Below are 20219 nucleotides of genomic sequence, written 5' to 3'. Positions count from 1 at the left end.
CTAGTACTGTTTTCTGAAAACTGCAGTTACTTTGTATGGAATGGTTTATGCTTATAGCAAAGCTCCCCTCCAAAGCAGGAGGCAGAACTCATTGTAGTGGTGCAGGTTATTATTCATATTACCAGAACAAACCAGTTTGTGCAGGAAACACTTAAATTGCAGAGGCTTGAGAGCACGAGGTGCGAAGCTGACGCCCGTCCACGGCGGTGGGAGGTGCCCAGAGCTGCTGCTCACCGGCGCCTCAGAGTTCTCGGTCCCGGCTGCACTACCGGAACAACCGGGCCGAAGAAAGGTCCCACACGCTCGTACCAAGAGGGGCTGATGCTCTTTGCAGCGCAGTGGCGCCTTCTCCCCACGCTTCGAGCCTTAAACGCGAGTGTTGCGGCTCCGCTCCGCCGCCCCGGCACGGACCTGTGCTGGCGCAGCCCCTTTAAGGGAGGCGGGTTCCCGGCCGGTTGCAACATTCACTTCCAGGTCGGGGGTGGTAAACACGGGGGAAGGGAGGGAAAGGAAAAAAGCGAATAGAGAAGGAGCCCAGCGACGGGACCGGCTGGCGGGGCGCTCGCCGGCGGCACCCAGCGCCGCGATGGTGAGGCGGTGGCGGGCAGGGAGGGAGGGAGAAGGGAAGGGAAGGGAAGGGAAGGGAAGGGAAGGGAAGGGAAGGGAAGGGAAGGGAGCTGCTCGCCTGCAGCCCCGGGTGCCGGACCCGGCGCAGGTAGCGGAGGTGACCCCGGGGAAGGGGCCGCCATGGCGGCGGCCAAGCCGGGCTGAGGGGCTCAGGCGGAGCCCCCTGCCCTCCCTCCCGCCGGCACCGCGGCCAGGCCGGCCAGCCCCGCCGCCCGTTGTGTAACCGCTGCCGCCTGTTATGTAAAAGGCGCTCAGGACCCGGCGCACGGCAGGGAGGGAGGCTCAGTCCCGGCTCGGCGTGTCCCCGGGGCGCCGGGAGGGCGATGACGGCCGGGCCGGGCTCGCCGCCCGGACCGCCCCTCACGGCTCCGCGCGGCCGCGGCGGAGCGGGGCAGAGCCCCTCGGCGGGCGGCCTGAGGGCGCAGCCCGGCGCGGCACAGCCTCCTCCGGCTCCTGCCAGCCCCGGCAGCACCTGCCCACCGGGAATTGCTTTGTCCGGGCTCTGGCTGCAGGACGCGGTGCGTGGGCCGCGCCGAGCTCTTCCAGCACGGAGCTGCCAAAGGAGCAGCCTTTCCCTTCTCCAGACAGGCCGGAGCACAGCATATGGGAGCTGTTGGGATTGCTCCTCTGCTCCAGACATGAGTGTGCATATTTGCTTTTCAAGGACTAGCAGAAGCTTCCTGGGCAATCTAGTCTCATCCCTTGTCATTAAAAGCCTAATTTCAGTCAATTCCCTAATAAAGTTATGTGTCATTGTTATTGAAGTAGGTACATTTTGTGCTTGCTCTTTTAATCAGTGAACTAGGGTAGAATGTTTAACTATGTGCTGATGTCTAAATTTATGGCAAAACTTCCAGTTCATGGCATTTCTACATACCTTTGTTGCTGTGCTTGCAGTGTGCTTCTCCTTAATGGCTTCTTTCTGTCTATAGTTTATATTCATTGTGCTGTATTTATTTATAGGTGGCATTTGTATCTCTCACCTTTTGATCTTCTAGGCTAAGAAAAGCTGGGTTTATGTCCTATTCCCAATGTGCTTTTCCTCTCCAGGGGATTCTAGTAGCTTTAAGAGTTACCTTTAAAATGAAATGGTGCAGGTATCCCTTGACATAAATAGCCCTGTGAGATCTCCTGAGTTTTTGATAGTGACTTAATCCTTCCCTTTTTTTTGTGCTTCTCCTGGCACCTTCGTTGGCTGCTTCACCTTGTTCTTTTGTGGTTCAGCACACTACGGTTCCACACTCTATCATTTCTAATTGATGAACTTGTATCTGAAGTTCTTGATATTAATCGTAAAATAAGTGGCATTACTATGTCATTCTAATGGGGCACTATTTAATTTTAGGCCTCTTGTGATCACTGCTAATTTTGTATCAGTAGCAGCTTTAATCTCTATGTTCCCACTTCTTGTGCCAGAATAGTTAATGTTAAACTGGAGTTTTGAACATAATCCTTCCTTGAATCTGGCTAATAAATCACCTACTTCTGTTTAATTCCATTTAACTTAATTTAAATAGGATAATCATAAAGCTTTCTTAGTAGCATAAATCATGAAGCTGTTTATTTTTCAATGCCTTTCATCTTTTAGCACTCAGAAGAATTTTGGTGGCTGTTGATTGAGTTGCTATTTCTTAATTGTTTTAAGAATGTTCATTTTAAGAAAGTAAGTAAAGTTATGGAGCTGTGGAGAGGTGGAACATAGCTGGAAAACATGGTACATCCAACACCAAAGAGCAAGGCTCTAAATTACTGCTTTCTTGTTTTCCTGTTAATGTTTTGAGAGAAATGATCACCACAAATTGGAACCTAACCCTGTACCCATCTCATCCTTTGAGACTTCAGAGTGGGAAAAGAATGTGGGCCTGGCTTACAGAGGCTTTGCATATTTGGGGTTTGTCATCCTGAGTCTGCAATTGGGTGTAAAACTTGGGGAGCACATCACAGACATGGCTCTGTTAGAAATTAAATTGGTATTTGTCTTCCGGTGTTAAATACTGGTTTATTGAGGGGGGAACTAGAACCAGCCAAACCAAAACACTACTGATGGGAAAAAAAAGTTTGATTTTTAATGAGTCTGAGAGATGGAGCCTGTAAGAACTGAATCTGTCAGGCTGGAGTTGGTAGGATCACAACCACTGTATGAGAAAGGTCCACACAGCAGTGGAATTTTTTTCTAAATTTTTTTTTTTTGCAAAGCTTGATTGTAATGACTGACAGAAAACAACAGTTATACCTGTTTAATTTATTTTTGTTTAGGTACTGTTATATAAGGAGGTACTTGCCTGGTGATGCTTCCCCAAAGAAACGGGATTTTATTTTGATACTTACACTCAGCCAGTTAATCTGGGTTTATAATGTTTGCCTTAAGAGTCTTTAACTTATTCCTGGAGCTTTAATGTGTCCCCTTAAGTTCTTTTTGTTTTTTAACTACACTTCGAAATATGTGTTGAGTATATTCTCGTGGTATTTGAAGCTGATTAATGGAATTCTCAAAAGAAAATGTGGAGGATAATGTTCTTTGGGAGAACCTTTCCAACTGGCGTGAGCTTGAAGCTGAGCTGGTAACATCAAGTTGAATCTGGTTTTGCATTTCAGTTCACCACTGTATTGGATTACTGTTAGAGGCCAGCAGCCAGGCAGTTTACCCCATCCCCCTGCACACTTTTGGTTTTCCTTGATTATATTGAATACTTACAAAGTTGTTTTTTTTTAAAAAAAATAAATAAGCCTTTTAAAGCCCATCTAAATGCAATTATTCTACTTTTTGTGCTATTCCATAAGCTAGTCAGGCTTTAGATGTGTCACATTACTATCATAATATATGTTTTAGTTAATGAAGACCCCAGCTTGCATCATGTAATTCATAATTCTGTGGTTTGGGGAAATAATTTTTATATTTGTTTCCTACTCAATTAATTTGATATAATGAAAGAAACTGTGAGGTTAATTGAAGTATCAGATAATTGAGATGACTATGAAAAAGTAAAACAGCATAAGAGAAGTTCTACTCAAAAACTGCTGGGTGATGTTTATTAAATAATAACCAAAAAATTTAAGTGCTCTTCTATGGTTGACATACATTTATAATGTCTCATTAGGCAGAAAGTGAAGTGATTAGAAAACAAGTGGCAGGTTTGTCTTCAACCTGACATTCAAAAGCAGAGCTAGAGAAAGGAACCACTTAAATTCTGACCTTGTAAGAGCTTAAATACAACTTTAACTGGGCAATATTGTCTTGAAGTATAGGGGAGTGAGAAAAGGAATGTCTCCAGCTCATATGAAAGGCTTCCAGACTACATTTGAGTTGTTCTATTTCAGTAGCAGGCAGTCTAGGAAATTGTTTTTAGGATGCTTCTCAGAGGACTTTATTAGATACAGATAAAAACATTTTGCCTGTCTGCCCAGGTTACCTCAGGAGCCTTTGTCAGGGGTATTTTCTCAGCCTTTTGGCAGCAAGTTGAAGAAATATTACAAATGGCTCCTATAATGGGAATGAGTGAAGTTTATAAAAACAGAACTGTGTTGTTTGCAAGTATAATTGATCCCTGCTTGTGGTTTTTGTTCCTTGATTGAGTGGGGATGTCCTGTGTGAACTTCCAGAGGGATTATATAAAAATTAAACTTGCATTTCCAAAGGACACATTGGCCACTTAGAGATACTGGCTGAAAAAATAGTTTTCTGAGTCATATGCCAGTGGCCTATCTACAGGGCTAAATATTCTCATTGGAGTTTGTTCACTGGTACATCAAAGTGTTTCAGCTCTTCTGGCAGACAGGAAGGAACAGTTCCAGGAGGAATGAAGAGAGACAGTATTCTGGTTTTGTCATCTTTAAACATCAAATTAGAAACACAAGATCTAATGGAGATGTGGATGTCTTTGCTTCAGTGGGAATGATTTTCATACACCTTTAAGTAAAGATTGTGTTGTATTTTTTTTATTTATCAGTTGTCATAGTAGTCCTGAGTATATATATTGATTTCAAGTTTAAAAGGAAAATTTCCCATCTCATATAAAAAATGTACTGTTTTAAAATAGTCAGGCATCATAGCACACTACAAAGAAACAAAAGACATTTACAATTCCAAATTCTGTCCTTCGTTTTCTTGTCATCTTACAGTTGGAGGCAGCCAAAATTGCCCTTCCCTGGTATGGGAGCAAGTTGCATTACAAAGTAACTCCTGTTTTTTTAATGATACACTGTAATAACAAAGCTTAAAAAATGATGAAACTTTAGCACTTAGCAAAACTGAGTTAAAGGAATAAAAGTTGCATATCAAAAGCTGTAGAAAGAGCTTCCATTTGAATAATTTGGAGATTTTATTTCCCAAGCCTGTACTTAAGTCTTCAGGAGCTATTAAACTGTAGTCTCTAATTGTTATTAATACATGATTCATTAAAGATAGACTCCATTCCATCTTTGTCCCAATGTGGTACCTCCCAGTCCTCAAATATGTGCACCTTATTTTAGAAGCTTTATCTCTGTAACCTTATTTATATTTCTTCTGTATAACCTTTTACATATTTCAGTGCTCCATATTAGGCAATTGAAGCAACAAAAGTTAAATGAGCTGAGAGAGAAACGTTAAATGATCCAGAACTTTCTGTATAAAAGGGAAGCTACTATTTTTCTTAACAGATGAGATGTGACAACAGTTGATGCTGTTATTTTCAATATTGTCTGGGGGAGTATGTACCAGTCACTTGGCCTTCTTTTGTGTGGTGCTGGGAATGATTCACAGTGCTGAGAGTCATTCTTTATGTTGATTAATCTGTGTGGCTGAAAACAGTAGGTTATTATTAGACAGGGATTAAAAAAACCCTTTGAGATTTTCATGTATCAATGTACAACCTCAAACTCTGAGGCAAAAAGTCAAGTTTATATTCTGCCTTGTCCTTTCTACCTAGACTTGTGCCATAGATGATTTCCAGGTGCAGAGTGCCTGGAAAGAGGAAATGGAATACTGTAATACATGTTAGTTTATTGCTGTACAAGATTTGGAATTAAACTAGTTCATTTTGGGTTTCATTTTTTGATGTGAAGCTCTGGCTGCCCTTTTCAGTATCAAAAATTGCTCCTATATATGCATTTTATCTGCAGTATCTGCATTTCTTGTGTAGGTTGGTAGTAGACTTCTAATATGCGTTGAGTTAAATGAAAGATTAAAATAAATATTTTAAATGCAGAAGTATAATTTGATTTTTAAATCTTCTTTCAGCCTGTCTTGAATTATTAATTCACAGTAGACTTCATAAATTAAAATTATTTTTCAGTAATTGCTTTTGTTCCTCTGGGAACCCAAGTAGGCTTCAAAGCACAGCAGATGTGACTGGATGTGGTTCTGGGGGTGGCTGGGGAAGGAGGCTCCCATCAGTTTGGCCAGTTGTTCATTGTGTGACCTGACTTCATGTGGCTCTGAGGGAGACATCTCCTCTCATAATATTTGCCAGACTAACAAAAAAAGACATTATAGAGTAATGGAAGGTTTGTAGAAAGAATGCCTTGACTAAATCTCCTTTATTTCATTGTATTTTGCGTGTGACAGGAGGAAGCTTCTCCATATTCTTTACTTGATATCTGTTTGAATTTCCTGACTGCCAACCTAGAGAAGTTCTGCACAGAAAGGCAAGATGGAACACTTTGCTTGCAGGAGCCAGGAATGTTCCCTCAAGAAGTGGCTGATCGACTGCTGCAGACGATGGCATTTCATGGTAAAAACAATCATTTGTGGGTCAGTGGTGAACTTATTTTACTGGAATGTGACATTGCAGTTCTGCTATATTTTCTATTAGAATCTGCTGTTGCAGCTGTTAAAACTGTGTTCTGTAATCCCTTAACAGAGAATTTTTGTTATTTTTGCTTTACACAGCTTCAGCTGAGCTTTGCATTGCCACACAGATCTAAATAGAAAGTTCTTAGTCTTAAGACTAATGTTTTTGATTTTACTGTTCCTTTATTTGAACATTCTTAAATCTTCTTTCAATCATTTCAGAAATAAAAAAAGATTCTACTACTTCTAGCAACAATACCTCTTGAAGACCATTTAATTGATTTTTTTTTTTTTTTACTGTGTGCCCATGTGATTTAGTTAGAGAATAAACTTGTGATTCATTAAGACAATTTCTTATCTCTCTTAACACTTTTATTGACATGGAATTATTTGTTTCAAAGCACTTAGTTTTAGAGTGGTATAAAAATCTTATGATATTTTTACGTTTTGTGTACTGGCTTACTGGTTCTCTGTCAGCATTTCTCTGAGGCTAGGGCTGACATCTTGGTTGCTTGCTTTAAGCATGATAAAATTTGTATAATAAAACTTCTTATCATGAAAAAGTAAAGGTATAAATTGTGCTAGAGATAAGAGACCCATTCCTTGAGATGCTGGAGACTTTTGTTAAAAAATGAGACATGACACTAGAAAAATTATTGTAAACAGACCAAACACCCTGTCCTATAGGTGCAGATTTTATTTGGGTCTTACTGGGCAGGTAATGGTTTTCTCAAGTTGTTCTGGTCAGAAGTAACAGAAAGAATGGTCCTAAAATAGACAAGCTCATTAAAAAAAAAAAAAAAAAAAAAAAAAAAAAAAAAGGAATTTTATTTAGAGTAGTCTCAAGAAATCAGATTCAAGGAAACTGAATTACCAGAAACTTACTACCAGTGCTGCCAGTGGTGAAGACACTTCCAGACACCAAAATGTCACAAACATAGAGAATGCAGGATGGAAAAAAGTGTGTGGCAGATAAACACAGTGTTGCTAAGGTAGGCCAAGGAGAGAGAGGAGAGAGCTTTGGTCCTTAAATGAAGTGATTAACAAAAATTAAGAAGTAATTTAGTGATACTTTAACCAAACTATAAATTATATTTACTGTTTTTATTTTTTCTGCTCCACACCAGTTGTTTCATCCCATATTTCTGCTTTTCCTGCAAAAGAGCAAAGTAGTCCTCTTACTACTTGGTCAGAAATACCTGAACCATTTGTTCCTTAGAAAGGTCTGCAAATTTTTATATTTGCCTTTGTCATAGAGGCAATTACTTAAATCCAAACTGTAGTGGAAATCCAAACTGTAGTGGAAATCATGTTATTATAAAAATATATTGCATTTTTATACATATATAATTTTCTTTATTAAGTATGTGTGAAGTTAGGAGATGAAAAGCTAGGAGTGTTGACATTTATAACCCTGTAGGAGCAAAACTAGGACATGTCCTTCCTACTCCTTTTGTGTGGATGGTTGTGCAACTGTATGCTTCACATGACTTTTCATAATCCTTCTGTTGATAAGACACCAAGATTTCATAGTTGTGTATATTCAATGCATTTTTGATAATTCGGGGAACTCAATGTATTGTTTCAGTTAGGATGTTGCCAGTGTCTTGTAAGAAAAGGCTACTTACACATTCTTTCTACGAGGTAAAAAAATACTAAATAAGATTGCTTTTTCTTTTTTCATTGCTGTCTTTTTCTCCTTCTCACCCTTTCCTTGCCCTCCTCTTTCTATTCTTTGAATCACTTCTTAGGTTTTTTTCTCACATTCAGCTTGTTTCTGAGCAACACTCCTACCTTCTTCATATAGAACTTAATTAGCTTAATTTAGTATTGATCCTACTTATGAATTCAATCAAATGCTAGATTATGTAGTTAAAGCAAGATGAGAATAGGTCACTGATAGGCAGTGCAATCTTGAGGTTAGTGGAACTGTGGCCAAAGGAGAATTGTACTCAAGTTTGAAATTCTGATTTTAGCACAGTTCTAACCAGTTCGGTGAGAAAAATGCAGCAAATGAGGGCAGCAGTCTGATTGTTTTTGAATCATACCCATATTTTATTTATTGTGTGTTCCATTTTCTGAACCAAATAGGTAATGTGCATTTACTGCTTCTTATTTATCTGTCCTATTCTTAAACCTGGAATTTTCCAAACATGACCTCATAATCTTCAAAGTAGAATCACAAACGTAAGATTTTGGGATTGGTGGTGTAATGATCCAAGTCAAACTACTTTATAATGAATTTTCTCTGCCAACACTTTGTATCCTTTAATGTCGAAGTGGTGCTGTGTAACTCTGGAGCCAAGCACTGATTCTGTTTTCCCACAGGGCTTCTGAACGATGGGACCGTGGGCATCTTCCGAGGCAACCAGATGCGCTTGAAGCGCGCCTGTATCCGCAAAGCCAAAATCTCAGCCGTGGCTTTCCGCAAAGCCTTCTGCCATCACAAGCTGGTGGAGCTGGACGCCACGGGGGTGAATGCAGATATCACAATCACAGACATTATCAGTGGACTGGGCAGCAATAAGTGGATCCAGCAGAATCTGCAGTGCCTGGTGCTGAACTCACTGACTCTTTCTCTGGAAGACCCCTACGAGAGGTGTTTCAGTCAGCTGTCCGGGCTCCGCGCGCTGAGCATCACCAACGTGCTCTTCTACAACGAGGACTTGGCGGATGTTGCTTCACTTCCCAGGCTGGAAAGTCTGGATATATCCAACACCTCTGTCACTGACATAACAGCACTCCTCACCTGCAAAGACAGGCTCAAGTCTTTGACCATGCACCACCTGAAATGCTTGAAAATGACCACAACCCAGATTCTGGATGTTATAAGAGAACTAAAATACCTGAATCACCTCGATATTTCGGATGACAAACAGTTCACATCGGACATAGCTCTTCGTTTACTGGAACAGAAAGATATCTTACCTAACCTTGTGTCTTTGGACATTTCTGGAAGAAAACATGTCACAGATAAAGCTGTACAGGCGTTCATTCTGCAGCGGCCCACGATGCAGTTTGTAGGACTGCTAGCTACTGATGCCGGCTACTCAGAGTTCTTAACAGGAGAAGGAAACCTGAAGGTTAAGTGGGGCAATTAATTTCACTGAAAAAATATAATGTGCAGGGAAAATAGAGCTAATAGCTTGTAAATATGTGTGTGTGTAGGTACATTTTCTTAAACTGTTAATTATAATTACTGTCTTTAGGTGAAATTCCTACTTAATTTTGACTGCTAAATTTACATATTTTGTGTATATACATATACTTGTAAGAGACATCTGCTTTCTGTGCCTTTTCAGTGAACCTTAGATCTTGATTTTCCATATCTAAGAGAGCTGAACTTTGTCTTGCCTGAAGTCACTTAGTGGGATAATATTCTCTGGATTCCAGACAGTATCTGGCATAAGTCAGCAATGTGTAAGGGGTGGAGGTAGAATTTGCATAAGCTTTGTGCAGTTCATGATTAACACGGCAGATACAATAAAGCTGAATAACTCAGCTGCTGTTATGCTCCATCACCACTGCTATTTCCTCTTACAATATTTCTACCCATCTTTAAAGGTCTTTTCGTGATGAATACATCACCTGAGAAGCAATAACTTAGGATGAAAGACTTCCTCTTCTTGAACAAATCCTCAGTTACTTAGCCCCTTAGGATGAGATGATGTTTTCTGAAGTGCATTTATTTATCTTTTAGAGCCAGGCAACAAGACATCATTTCCTGTTCTGTAAAATCTGAAGGCAGTTATTGGAGAATGAGCAGGTCAGAATTAATTTTAAAAAAGTTGTTTTAGACATGTCAGTGGTATGTCATCTTTGACACTGAGTTTTCCTTTCTGCTGTGTCTTGAGGATGATGGAAGCTGCAGAGGGAATGAGGAAGAGAGCCTAATGTGTCCACAGTTTAATCTGTCCTGTGCAAGTCCAGTTTTCCACTTTGGTTTTAAAATTCAGAATGCTCTTGTTTTAGGCAAATGGAGTAACACAGCTACACAATTTTGTATTTTTTCCCCCTGAAACATTTGACAGTTGTTAAGGGCCAGGTCTATTGAGTACTTAATTGTCACAGCTGATACTGAAGTGTCTGAATGTTGAAATGCATAGAGAAAGCAAATTCCCCTTTGGTGTGGTTCTATCCAGCACCAGGAAGTTATACCTCATGTTTGATATAAAGTAATGCAATGTAATCCTTGCTGTTCAGAATACTTGTTTCACAGAACTGTCTGTGCCATGAAAAGGCAAGAAGGAAGAAGGTTCTAGTAATGTGAAAGTCACAATGGACTTGTGGCACTGTGGTTAGCAAAATGCAGTTTGCATTCCTTTTTTTTAAAGGCATAATTGTCAAGAAGAGACTGTAGGCTATGATTGGTTTTATTTCTTTTTTTTTTTTTTTTGGTGACCTAAATTCATTAGTAACTATTGAAATATTCAACTGCTTAGTCTAGATACTGCTAAAGATTAAACAAGACACAGAACTCATGGAAACAGCAGAGGTAAAATATTACTGTCTATACAGCAGCCCTGTGAAATTTAATTATGAACACTAGGCAGATATTATTGTTGAGAACATGAAACCAAGTGGAGATTTTTCATGCAGGGTATAATTGGCTGTGCAACATGTAAGTAAACAGGGTTGGTCTATTCTGATCAGCGGAGAATATAAAACAAAATTCAAGATGCTATCAGCTCTCTCAAGGCTCTAATGTATTCCTGATATCAGAAGTTTCAAAAAAATATGCCTGTATACAATACAGGATGCACAGAATGTGACACTTCATTTATAAACATTTTGCTTTTTTTGTATGTGCCATGTTAAGTAGAACAAGTTCTGCATGCTGCCCTAAGAATTTTAAAAAACAGTGATTGCAGCAATGATTCATTAAATAGTGGAGGAACAAACCACCTTCAGTTACACATTTTGCAGTTATAAACAGAAAATATCATTAAATGGAAACTAAAGCAGGCTGGCAATCATTTGCTTACTGAAGGACTTGGCCAAATCACTGCCTTTGAAACTGCAGCTTTGCATTTTTTGAGAACAAAACTTTGAAAGTAAAATGTTGACATTTTGAACTAAAGATTATTTCTGTGTTCACAGGTGTCAGGAGAAGCAAATGAAACTCAGATTTCTGAAGCACTGAAGCGGTACAGTGAACGAGCCTTCTTTGTGAGAGAAGCACTCTTTCATTTATTCAGCCTGACACATGTCATGGAAAAAACTAAGCCTGAAATTTTGAAGGTAAAATAATAGTTTTGATGGTTCTCGTGTGTTCTTCCTGAGCTTATCCCCAAAACCCTAGTATAAATTAGTTTATAAGCTTTTACCTTTTTGGTTGTGTTTTTTAAGATTAAAATTGTAATGTTAAATAAAAATAAAGAATATTTAAACACAAGTGATGTAGAAGATGCCCTGTAGTGTTTTATGTTAGGCAAAATTGTTCTCTACTAGTGGAAATTATCTAAATTTAGTAGCATGTAAATTAATTTTTTCACATACCTTTGATTATGATATGAAATATTCTTCAGATGATGAATTCTGTCATTAGATCATATCTGTTTGGGTTCTAATCAAAGGTCTGTCTACTCTTACAGACACAGCAGTGCCTTCTCCGATGCTCACAAAACAGTAACAATAAGGAGAGAATTCAGTGACAGCTTCTCTACTGTTACCCTCCAGTAGGGTAATGGGTGAATGGATATTGTTAGTGTTCTGTATGGGGCTGTAACCTGGACCCCAGAAACTTCCTTAGAAATCCATTCTAGGCATTGGCTTTCTATGTCTAGAACACCAGAGATGGTTGAAGTTTTGTAGGGATCCTAAAAACAGGCACCAGTAGGACACATGGGTTTTATTTTTCTTATCCTCTTTGATGTTGAACAAGTGGCCTTAAATTTGGCATCAGTATCAAAAAGACTTTTCCAGTCAGGTATCAACAAGGAAAATATTATTAGTTGTTTAGTTGGTGAGGTCACAATCAACATACATAGCCAAAAACATCATTCAGGGAGAAGCTGCAAAAAATATGCCCTGACCTAGCAGCTCAGGATATGATTCAAAATGGTTCAGCACCAAACAACAAGGCATTACATAATTATCATTGCACTGCAGAAACTCTGTCCTGCTTCATTCACTTCTGAAAGGGTTTGGTGATTCTATCCCAGCCTGGCTCTTTCTAGGAATTTCTTGCAATCTGTGCAGCCTCTTCTTTGAGAGGTTGCTACACGCTGAGCAGAAGAAAATGTTATTCCTTGAGAATTAAAATCACACCAGATGGATTTCTCACTCAAGTACAAGGGAGGCAGAAATTGGGTGCTGTGAGTCATTGTCGTGGCCTCGAGCAGGAGGCAGATTGTTCTTGGGGTCTGTGTGCAAATGTGTGAGCAGCTAACGTGGGCCAACCTTGTGCTGCAGCTGGTGGTGATCGGCATGAGGAACCACCCCCTGAACCTGCCCGTGCAGCTGGCGGCGAGCGCCTGCGTCTTCAACCTCACCAAGCAGGACCTGGCGGCCGGCATGCCCGTGCGGCTCCTGGCAGACGTCACTCACCTGCTCCTCAAGGCCATGGAGCACTTCCCAAATCATCAGCAGGTACAAGGCTAAACTTCCCTGCTTTCTGTCTTGTGGGTCTCAACAAAAGGTTTCTCCACGTCCCAGGACCTCGTGGAAATATGTTAATGGCAAGAAAGTGTCCTGAAATATGTGTGTTTCTAATGAAGCAATTGTTTTTCATTTCTCACAGCTGCAAAAGAATTGCCTTCTTTCACTATGCAGTGACAGAATCCTTCAGGATGTCCCATTTAACAGGCAAGTTTTAGATGTCAGTTAAAATAAGTTGTAGCATTGCAGAATATTTTTCTTCAGAAGCTTTGTTTCTGGCTCCGGTTTTGCTCAGTTTAAATCATTCAAATGTGCTGAATGGCCTATCTTGTTTTAGGCCTGTTGCCCCAAATATATACCATTGAGTGTAGGTCTGAAAAATCCTTTGTTGTACAGGGTTTTTTTAACTTCATCTGGCTGGGTCTATCCTTAAGTCCATGTAACAGAATTCAACCCCTCTCTGGGGTTGCTTTCTGCAGATATTTTTCTATTCAAATGTTTTGTTTGAATACTTTTAAGTGTGATTATCTGCTGTTTCAGAAAATTGTGCCAAATTTTTCTTCCTTCTTTGGAAGCAATTCCTGTGCATTCTGATACATAATTAGAAGTAAGAGAACTTAAGTCAGCATCTTAAAGCTGACAGAGACTCATATAATACATCCAATTTCAGTGTGTCTTTCTACTTTTCTTTCTTTTCTTTCTACAGAAGTATGAACCATTCTTCTCATGTCTGTTTACATCTTTCTTTTACTAATACTTTTGAGACTTTTGAAAATTAAGTTTTTTTTAACTTCCAGGTTTGAAGCAGCCAAACTTGTTATGCAGTGGCTCTGCAATCATGAAGACCAAAACATGCAAAGGATGGCTGTAGCCATAATTTCCATTCTTGCTGCAAAGGTATGGAATTAAGCTTTGAGATGATATGATAACATTTCTAAAGTCTAAAATAATGCTGATTTGCTTTTGTTTGTTTACAGCTTTCAACAGAGCAAACAGCTCAACTTGGTGCAGAACTCTTCATTGTTAGGGTAAGTCAGATGCTTTCCTGCCATCCCATCCTCTACAGCTGTTCATAATAGCAGTATTCCTGAAGATACAAAGTAAACATAAGGAGATAAAATTCTAAGAACATATTAATATGTATTCATGTGAAAATTATTTAGAAGGTAAGCCAAAGTGGAAAAACTTGACACAATTAATGCAAAATAAGATACCAAGATACATCTTGAAGTTCATTGTTTAAGGTGAAAGATACTCTAAATGAGAATATTTGAAGTAAATACTGCTGTAAAGGTTCAGAGTTCTGTGGATGGCTTTCTGCCATCTGTAATAGCCCTACACATGTAATTACTGTGGAAACAAAGAAATTCCTTTAGCAGGTCATGTTCAGAGCAGAGGTAAAAAGTTTAATAACCAGTTTATTTTGTACTGTTTGACTTTAAGCACATATATCTTTGTGTATAAATGACAGCTATGCATTGCCCACTTAGTACAGAAAAAAGCAGAGGAGTTAATCCATAGATTGATATTTTTCTGTTTTTTTTTTTTTTTTTCCCTCAGCAACTTCTACAAATAGTGAAGCAGAAAACAAATCAAAATCTTGTAGATACCACCCTCAAGTTCACATTGAGTGCACTTTGGAACCTCACAGATGAATCTCCAACAACGTGTCGGCACTTTATTGAAAACCAAGGGCTGGAACTTTTCATGAGAGTCTTAGAGGTGAGGAAGGGGGGCTTGGTGGTGGATTATCAGCACGGGTTTATAACTAAAGCTGTTTCAATAATAAGCATAAATGTTTACTTGGTTTTTTTTCTTTCCTTTATCCACAGTCTTTTCCATCTGAATCATCCATTCAACAGAAAGTTCTTGGACTTTTGGTGAGATGAAAAAGAAAAACAGTTTGAAATAATATACTTTTTAAATTTAATTTTGAAAGGATTTTTTTAACCCTGTGTTAATCTGAAGAATTAGTGTTTCATATCCTAATATTTTTTACATTTTCTTTAATCCTTATAGTGTGCTTTATTCACAATTGACATGTTTTTGGACTGTTTTGTGTTTCTTCAAAAGTTATATTGAAATTGATGGTTAGAGTAAATAAAAAGAGCTTTTCAGAAAGGAGAGTAAGGCTTCACAAGAGTCCAAATGCAAAAAGTAGGTTGAAAGTCATCGGAATGCAGAATTTTGCACTGCTGAATTTTTTTGAAATTGGGCTTGAGAATGCTAAAAATAGCCTTTGGTTTAATGTAATCTACATGTTAATGGAATAAAATCACTTACAAGAAAACCTCTTTGTTTTGATGCAAATTCCTGCTTAGACTGGAAAAATTTCCTAAAGCAAAAGCAGTATTTTGGTATGTGGTGGTTACCTGGATGTACAGAGATCTCATCTGAGTGATTATCTGTGTCTACTCACACAATATAGTTCATGTTTGTGTTTATCTTCCTCACACCATCTTCTTTATTTTGACATTTTCTCTCTTTCTTTTAATTATTTATTTCCCATTCCAGAATAACATAGCTGAAGTTAAAGAGCTCCATTCTGAATTAATGTGGAAGGACTTCATAGACCACATCAGTAAATTGTTGCACAGTGTGGAGGTGGAAGTCAGCTACTTTGCAGCAGGGATTATTGCTCATCTGATATCTCGAGGAGAGCAGGCCTGGACATTAAGTCGCAGCCAGAGGACATCTCTCCTTGAACAGCTGGTACAGAAATGATGGTGAATTTAATCACAGTCTTTTATATTTTTGTTTCAATGTTTGTATTTAACAATCAGTGTTCTTGGTTCTGTATTTTACAGCATACTGCCATTTTGAATTGGCCAACCCCAGAATGTGAGATGGTGGCTTACAGGTAGGTAACTATTGTCCTGTCTTGTGATCAAGAGTTAGGGGAAAAAAAGCATACCACATATCTGCTGTATCTGATATTTGCAGGTAGTTGTCTTAAATGAGTTTTAGATGCAGCAGACGAGGCTCTTAATGTTTGTCAATGTCTCCTGTAGTTAACACATGACTGAATGAACAGACGCAGGACCTCTGAAGCAATAGTATCTAGTAATAAAGCAAGTAACTGTTTCTCTTTTTTTTAATAGGTCTTTCAATCCATTTTTTCCACTACTTGGCTGTTTCATGACACCTGGTGTCCAGTTATGGGCAGTGTGGGCCATGCAGCATGTCTGCAGCAAAAATCGTATGTACTGAGAGAATATTACCCTTAAAGTTCTTTTTTTTTTTTTTTAGTATTTTATTCACTAGCATGAAGTGGGAAAAAATAAGAATTTCTGGGGTATTCACTCCTAATCCTCTGGAAAAACTACATTAGGGGCTTGACTAAATGGGGCAGAAAAAGAGTGTAGTAAAAGTTCCTTACATCTCTTCTATTAACTAAAATTTTACTGTTAGATGCATTGTGTTAATTCCAAAATGTGGATTTGTTAAGATTTAACTACATTTTTTGCTTGCACGTGTGTTTTTAGTCAAATATAATATGCAAATATTAATGCTGGGCAACAAATTTCTCTTAAATTAAGAGCAATGACCATGGCAGGCTACTGAGGTTTGCATTGGCCTACTCCTAATTTGAGACCAAGACAGAATTAGTTTCATTCTCATGGTAGTTGATGCCAGAAACTTCTGGACAAAGTTGCAGAGAAACCAAATGTTTGGTAGCAAATGTAATAACCTACCGTGGGGGAAAAAGTGTTTAATTCTGAAATTTGAAGATGTATTTGGGAGGAAAATCATCAGCTTTTGGTGCTTGTTACCAAGAAAGTTTTTAGTAGTCCTGGAGAGGAGTTGCTTTTTATTTTGACCTCTTCTTATAGATGACAGTGTAAAGTAGTCTGAAAGTAATTGGTTTAAATTTTTTTGTGTATTTTTTTATTCTGCTGCCATTTGTCTATGTCATAGTCACCTCAGCGAGGTAACCTAACTGAAATATTTGTAGTGCCACAGTAAATGTGATCCCCAATGAAATGCTCAACATCAGCACTAAAACAAGTCTGGTGTTGCATCACTGAGATGAATGGTGAAATTGGGCCCATCTGAGGTAATGCCCTGTGGATTGCATTACAGTCATCCTGACCTTTCCATAACAACTTCTGGAGCTTGCACATTACATTCACCCTACAGCTCTTTTTATAGCTGTTCCCTGCTCTTAATAATGCTGCAGCTGATGGGGGTGTGATTTCAACTTATTGAATTCCAGAATGCAAGTGGAAAAAACCCTGGAAAGGCATTTGTAGCAACTTATAATTAATGAGAGGCCACCATCGATATATTTGGCAAACTATTTGTATTTGCTCTCCAAGTTTGGAGGCTTCCACAAATGATGTGGTATATCTGATACCATTTTTTGGGTAACTGTTCTGTATCAGGATTTTTGGGAAAGGGGCTATTATTGCCTGGATACTCATAGACACTAGTGCTTTTGATTCTCATTTCTTCTGGTTTATGTGCACTTTAAATGCCTGTAGAGGAGGTGGGAGGAAGAGAGAATACTGTGCATATTGCAGGGCACTTTCCAGCTTTCAGCTGAGACAGACTGGTAAGGAGACCTGATTACAGCTGGAGTCCTGTCCAAATAACTCTGTTGTGTTGTCAGTTAAAGTACTCATGCACTTCTGTGGGCACTTTAGGGAGTGTCTTAAATACTGCCTGGAGACAAAAGTGGATTTGAATCAGTGTTTACAGTATCTCCTACCTTTACCCTAGATAATTCTGGTTTTAATTCCCTTTTTATAATCCTATTACAGCCGCCAGATACTGCAGCATGTTAATTGAAGAAGGTGGTTTGCAGCATTTGTACAACATCAAGGAAAATGTCCACACTGATCCCCATGTCCAAAGGATTGCTGTTGCCATCCTGGATAGTTTAGAAAAACACATTATGCGCCATGGGAGACCACCACCGTGTAGAAAACAGCAACAAACCAAACCAAACTGAAAGCTGCAGGTAGAGGAGTGTAAAATATTGTCTCTGTAATAATCCTCTCTGATATGTGTGTAGTTGGAGTAATTTATAATATATTGGTCACCATTAAAGTGATTTGCTGGTAACTGTGGTACCCAAACCTTGCTGAACGTCACCTTTAATGGCAACCTCGTACACAACTTGTAAAGGGTCACAGCTTGAGCTGGTCATGCCTGCAGGGTTAGTGCTGGCTACCAGGAGATGGGACTTGTACTGATCCATATGCACAGCTGGAAAGAAGACTTCAAGGAGTATCTTGTTTTGTGACTTCTGAGAGAAAAGGCTATTCCATCCTTGTGGTTGCTGTTCATAACACTGTTCACCAGTTTGGTGTTTGAATAAAACTGTGTGTGGTTGTGAGATCAACACTTATAGACTAAAACAAAAGTCCATGCATGCAGGTGACAGAGAGACTTGTAACTAAGGCGACCAAAATGTCCATTATCTCTTCACTCTTCTAGACGCAAATGGGGTCTTCAGCTTCCTTTTCCTCTTGCCTGCAAGCCATGTTCTTTTGTTTTCTTTACTGCTGGGATGATGCCTTTTTACAGTTCATTTCTCCAGAGTCCTCCCTGCTCCTGTCAAGGTGGGGACCAGCATCACATTCAGGGAAAAGGGAAACCCACTGAAGTAAAGCAGTAGAAATGGAACTAAAATGAGACAGTACTAAACGGATGTCTGAGAATTTAAATTTTATAACAGGAATGGGGTTTTGTTATTGTGCGACTACTTTTGGTTGTGTGTGATATCTTTTTTTTTTTTTTTTTAGAATACTGATGGGGATAGAAGAAGGCTCATTAGAGCAAAATAACTGACATGACTTCATCATGGAGGGGGCTGCATGTATTCATGGAAGGCTGGGATATTTGGTCACCTTATTTATAAGAGACTAATGATTGCCCTCATTTACTGTAAATATTCTGTCAGTATTGTGCAGTGAATTATATTTCCAAGCCATGACAGTGAGTGCAAAGTATCACCCAATGTTCTGTGTAAGCCCTGTGTCAATTGCATTTTGTGGAGTATGAAATTTTACATAAAGATGCTAATTGTAACAGCTTATTTCTTTCTTGGTTACCTTTGGGTTTCAAACCATGTGTTGAATAAAAAATATTGCACAGTGTACAGATGCCTGATACAATGCAAGTGATGGAAGCAAACTGCATGTCCATTCAAATTCAATTTAATTTCAGGTGTTGTTTTTATCTGCTTAGTCTCCATATTTCCATGGCAACTGCTTGATATTCAGAAACTCTTCTGTAAATATTCGGTGATTGGATTTAAAAAGAAAACTTATGTTTAGTAGCTTACCAGCAGAAATGGCTTCTTGATATTTTACTGTATTTTACTGTTTTTAAATCCTTTCCCTCCCAACTCCTATCATTCACAGAAAAACACCACCTCTAATCTTCAATAACCTAATTAATGTGTATTTCAGCAACTTCAAAAGGTACTGATCAGTAATTTAATCAGTGTTGTGTAATTGGTTTTTGTACTAAAGTATAATTTTGGCTGGTATCATTTTAATCTGTGGATCTGGTTGCATAAAGTTTTCTCAATTCCAACAGAAATTCAGCTGGCTGTAGCTTTGAATTATGAAGGTGGCTTCAAAATTAAAAACAGCCTACAGTCTTTTACACACCACCCTTCTGAGATGTCTGCCATTGAATTTCCATTACATGAAATGGAACACAAAACTTGTCAAAATTGATGTCAATAGAATGAATATAAATCAATTGCTACAATATTTTAAAATAAAGATGACAACTCTCCTTACAGTGCTGTCTTTTCCTAATAACAGGAGAATTTGCTGAAGCAACTTAACTTAAAAAAAAAAAAAAAAATATTCCTCCATGCAGCACAAAATGCAAGGACAATGCTGGCATCAGGCCAGATGTCTGAGAGACCTATCACTTCATGAAGTTCTGCAACCATCAAGCACAGAGATGCTAAATGCCCATTTCCTTTTTCTCCCCCACACTTCAGGCCATCAGTGAGCAGAATTCTTTCTAGTTGAAAACTCTGCATGCCTACAAGGTATAAATGCACTATATCTATTTGTATATGCCACTTATAGAAAGGTCTCTTCACACTCCTGTACAACTTCAGGAGTTTCTGGCAAAGTAGAATAATTCTGGAAGCAACTTCCAAACTTTTTGTTCCACCTGTAGAATTTGCAATCTTTTGTGCAGGCTGAAAATCCTGACTGTGCTTTACCTTTGCAGATCTTTACATAGAAAA

General features: G+C 38.9%; 1 protein-coding gene across 2 annotated transcripts; it reads left to right on the top strand.

The window, feature by feature from the left end:
* Window positions 1–380: 380 nt before the first annotated feature.
* On the top strand, window positions 381–19756 carry LOC110470129 (protein zyg-11 homolog B). 2 transcript variants are annotated; one of them, XM_021529537.3, is made up of 15 exons: window positions 460–589; window positions 6173–6338; window positions 8726–9480; window positions 11498–11638; window positions 12812–12988; window positions 13140–13204; window positions 13795–13894; window positions 13975–14025; window positions 14558–14719; window positions 14830–14877; window positions 15512–15709; window positions 15805–15857; window positions 16099–16196; window positions 17761–17960; window positions 18748–19756. In XM_021529537.3, the coding sequence occupies exons 1-14, from the start codon at window positions 587–589 to the stop codon at window positions 17949–17951; spliced, it is 2208 nt and encodes a 735-aa protein (XP_021385212.1). In that variant the 5' UTR covers window positions 460–586; the 3' UTR covers window positions 17952–17960; window positions 18748–19756. The 2 variants fall into 2 exon arrangements, with proteins under 2 accessions (XP_077641478.1, XP_021385212.1); XM_077785352.1 differs by having other exon boundaries at window positions 381–589; window positions 17761–19756.
* Window positions 19757–20219: the final 463 nt, after the last annotated feature.

Source organism: Lonchura striata, chromosome 9, assembly GCF_046129695.1.
Source record: "Lonchura striata isolate bLonStr1 chromosome 9, bLonStr1.mat, whole genome shotgun sequence".
Lineage (NCBI taxonomy): Eukaryota > Metazoa > Chordata > Aves > Passeriformes > Estrildidae > Lonchura > Lonchura striata.
Note: the sequence above shows the minus strand (reverse complement) of the source record. Positions and strands in the feature narration are given on the sequence as shown.

Coding starts and splice junctions, on each gene's coding strand:
- LOC110470129 (XM_077785352.1), top strand. Junction 6,339..8,725: donor GCAGACGATGGCATTTCATG/GTAAAAACAATC, acceptor GTTTTCCCACAG/GGCTTCTGAACGATGGGACC. Junction 13,205..13,794: donor CAGGATGTCCCATTTAACAG/GCAAGTTTTAGA, acceptor TTTAACTTCCAG/GTTTGAAGCAGCCAAACTTG.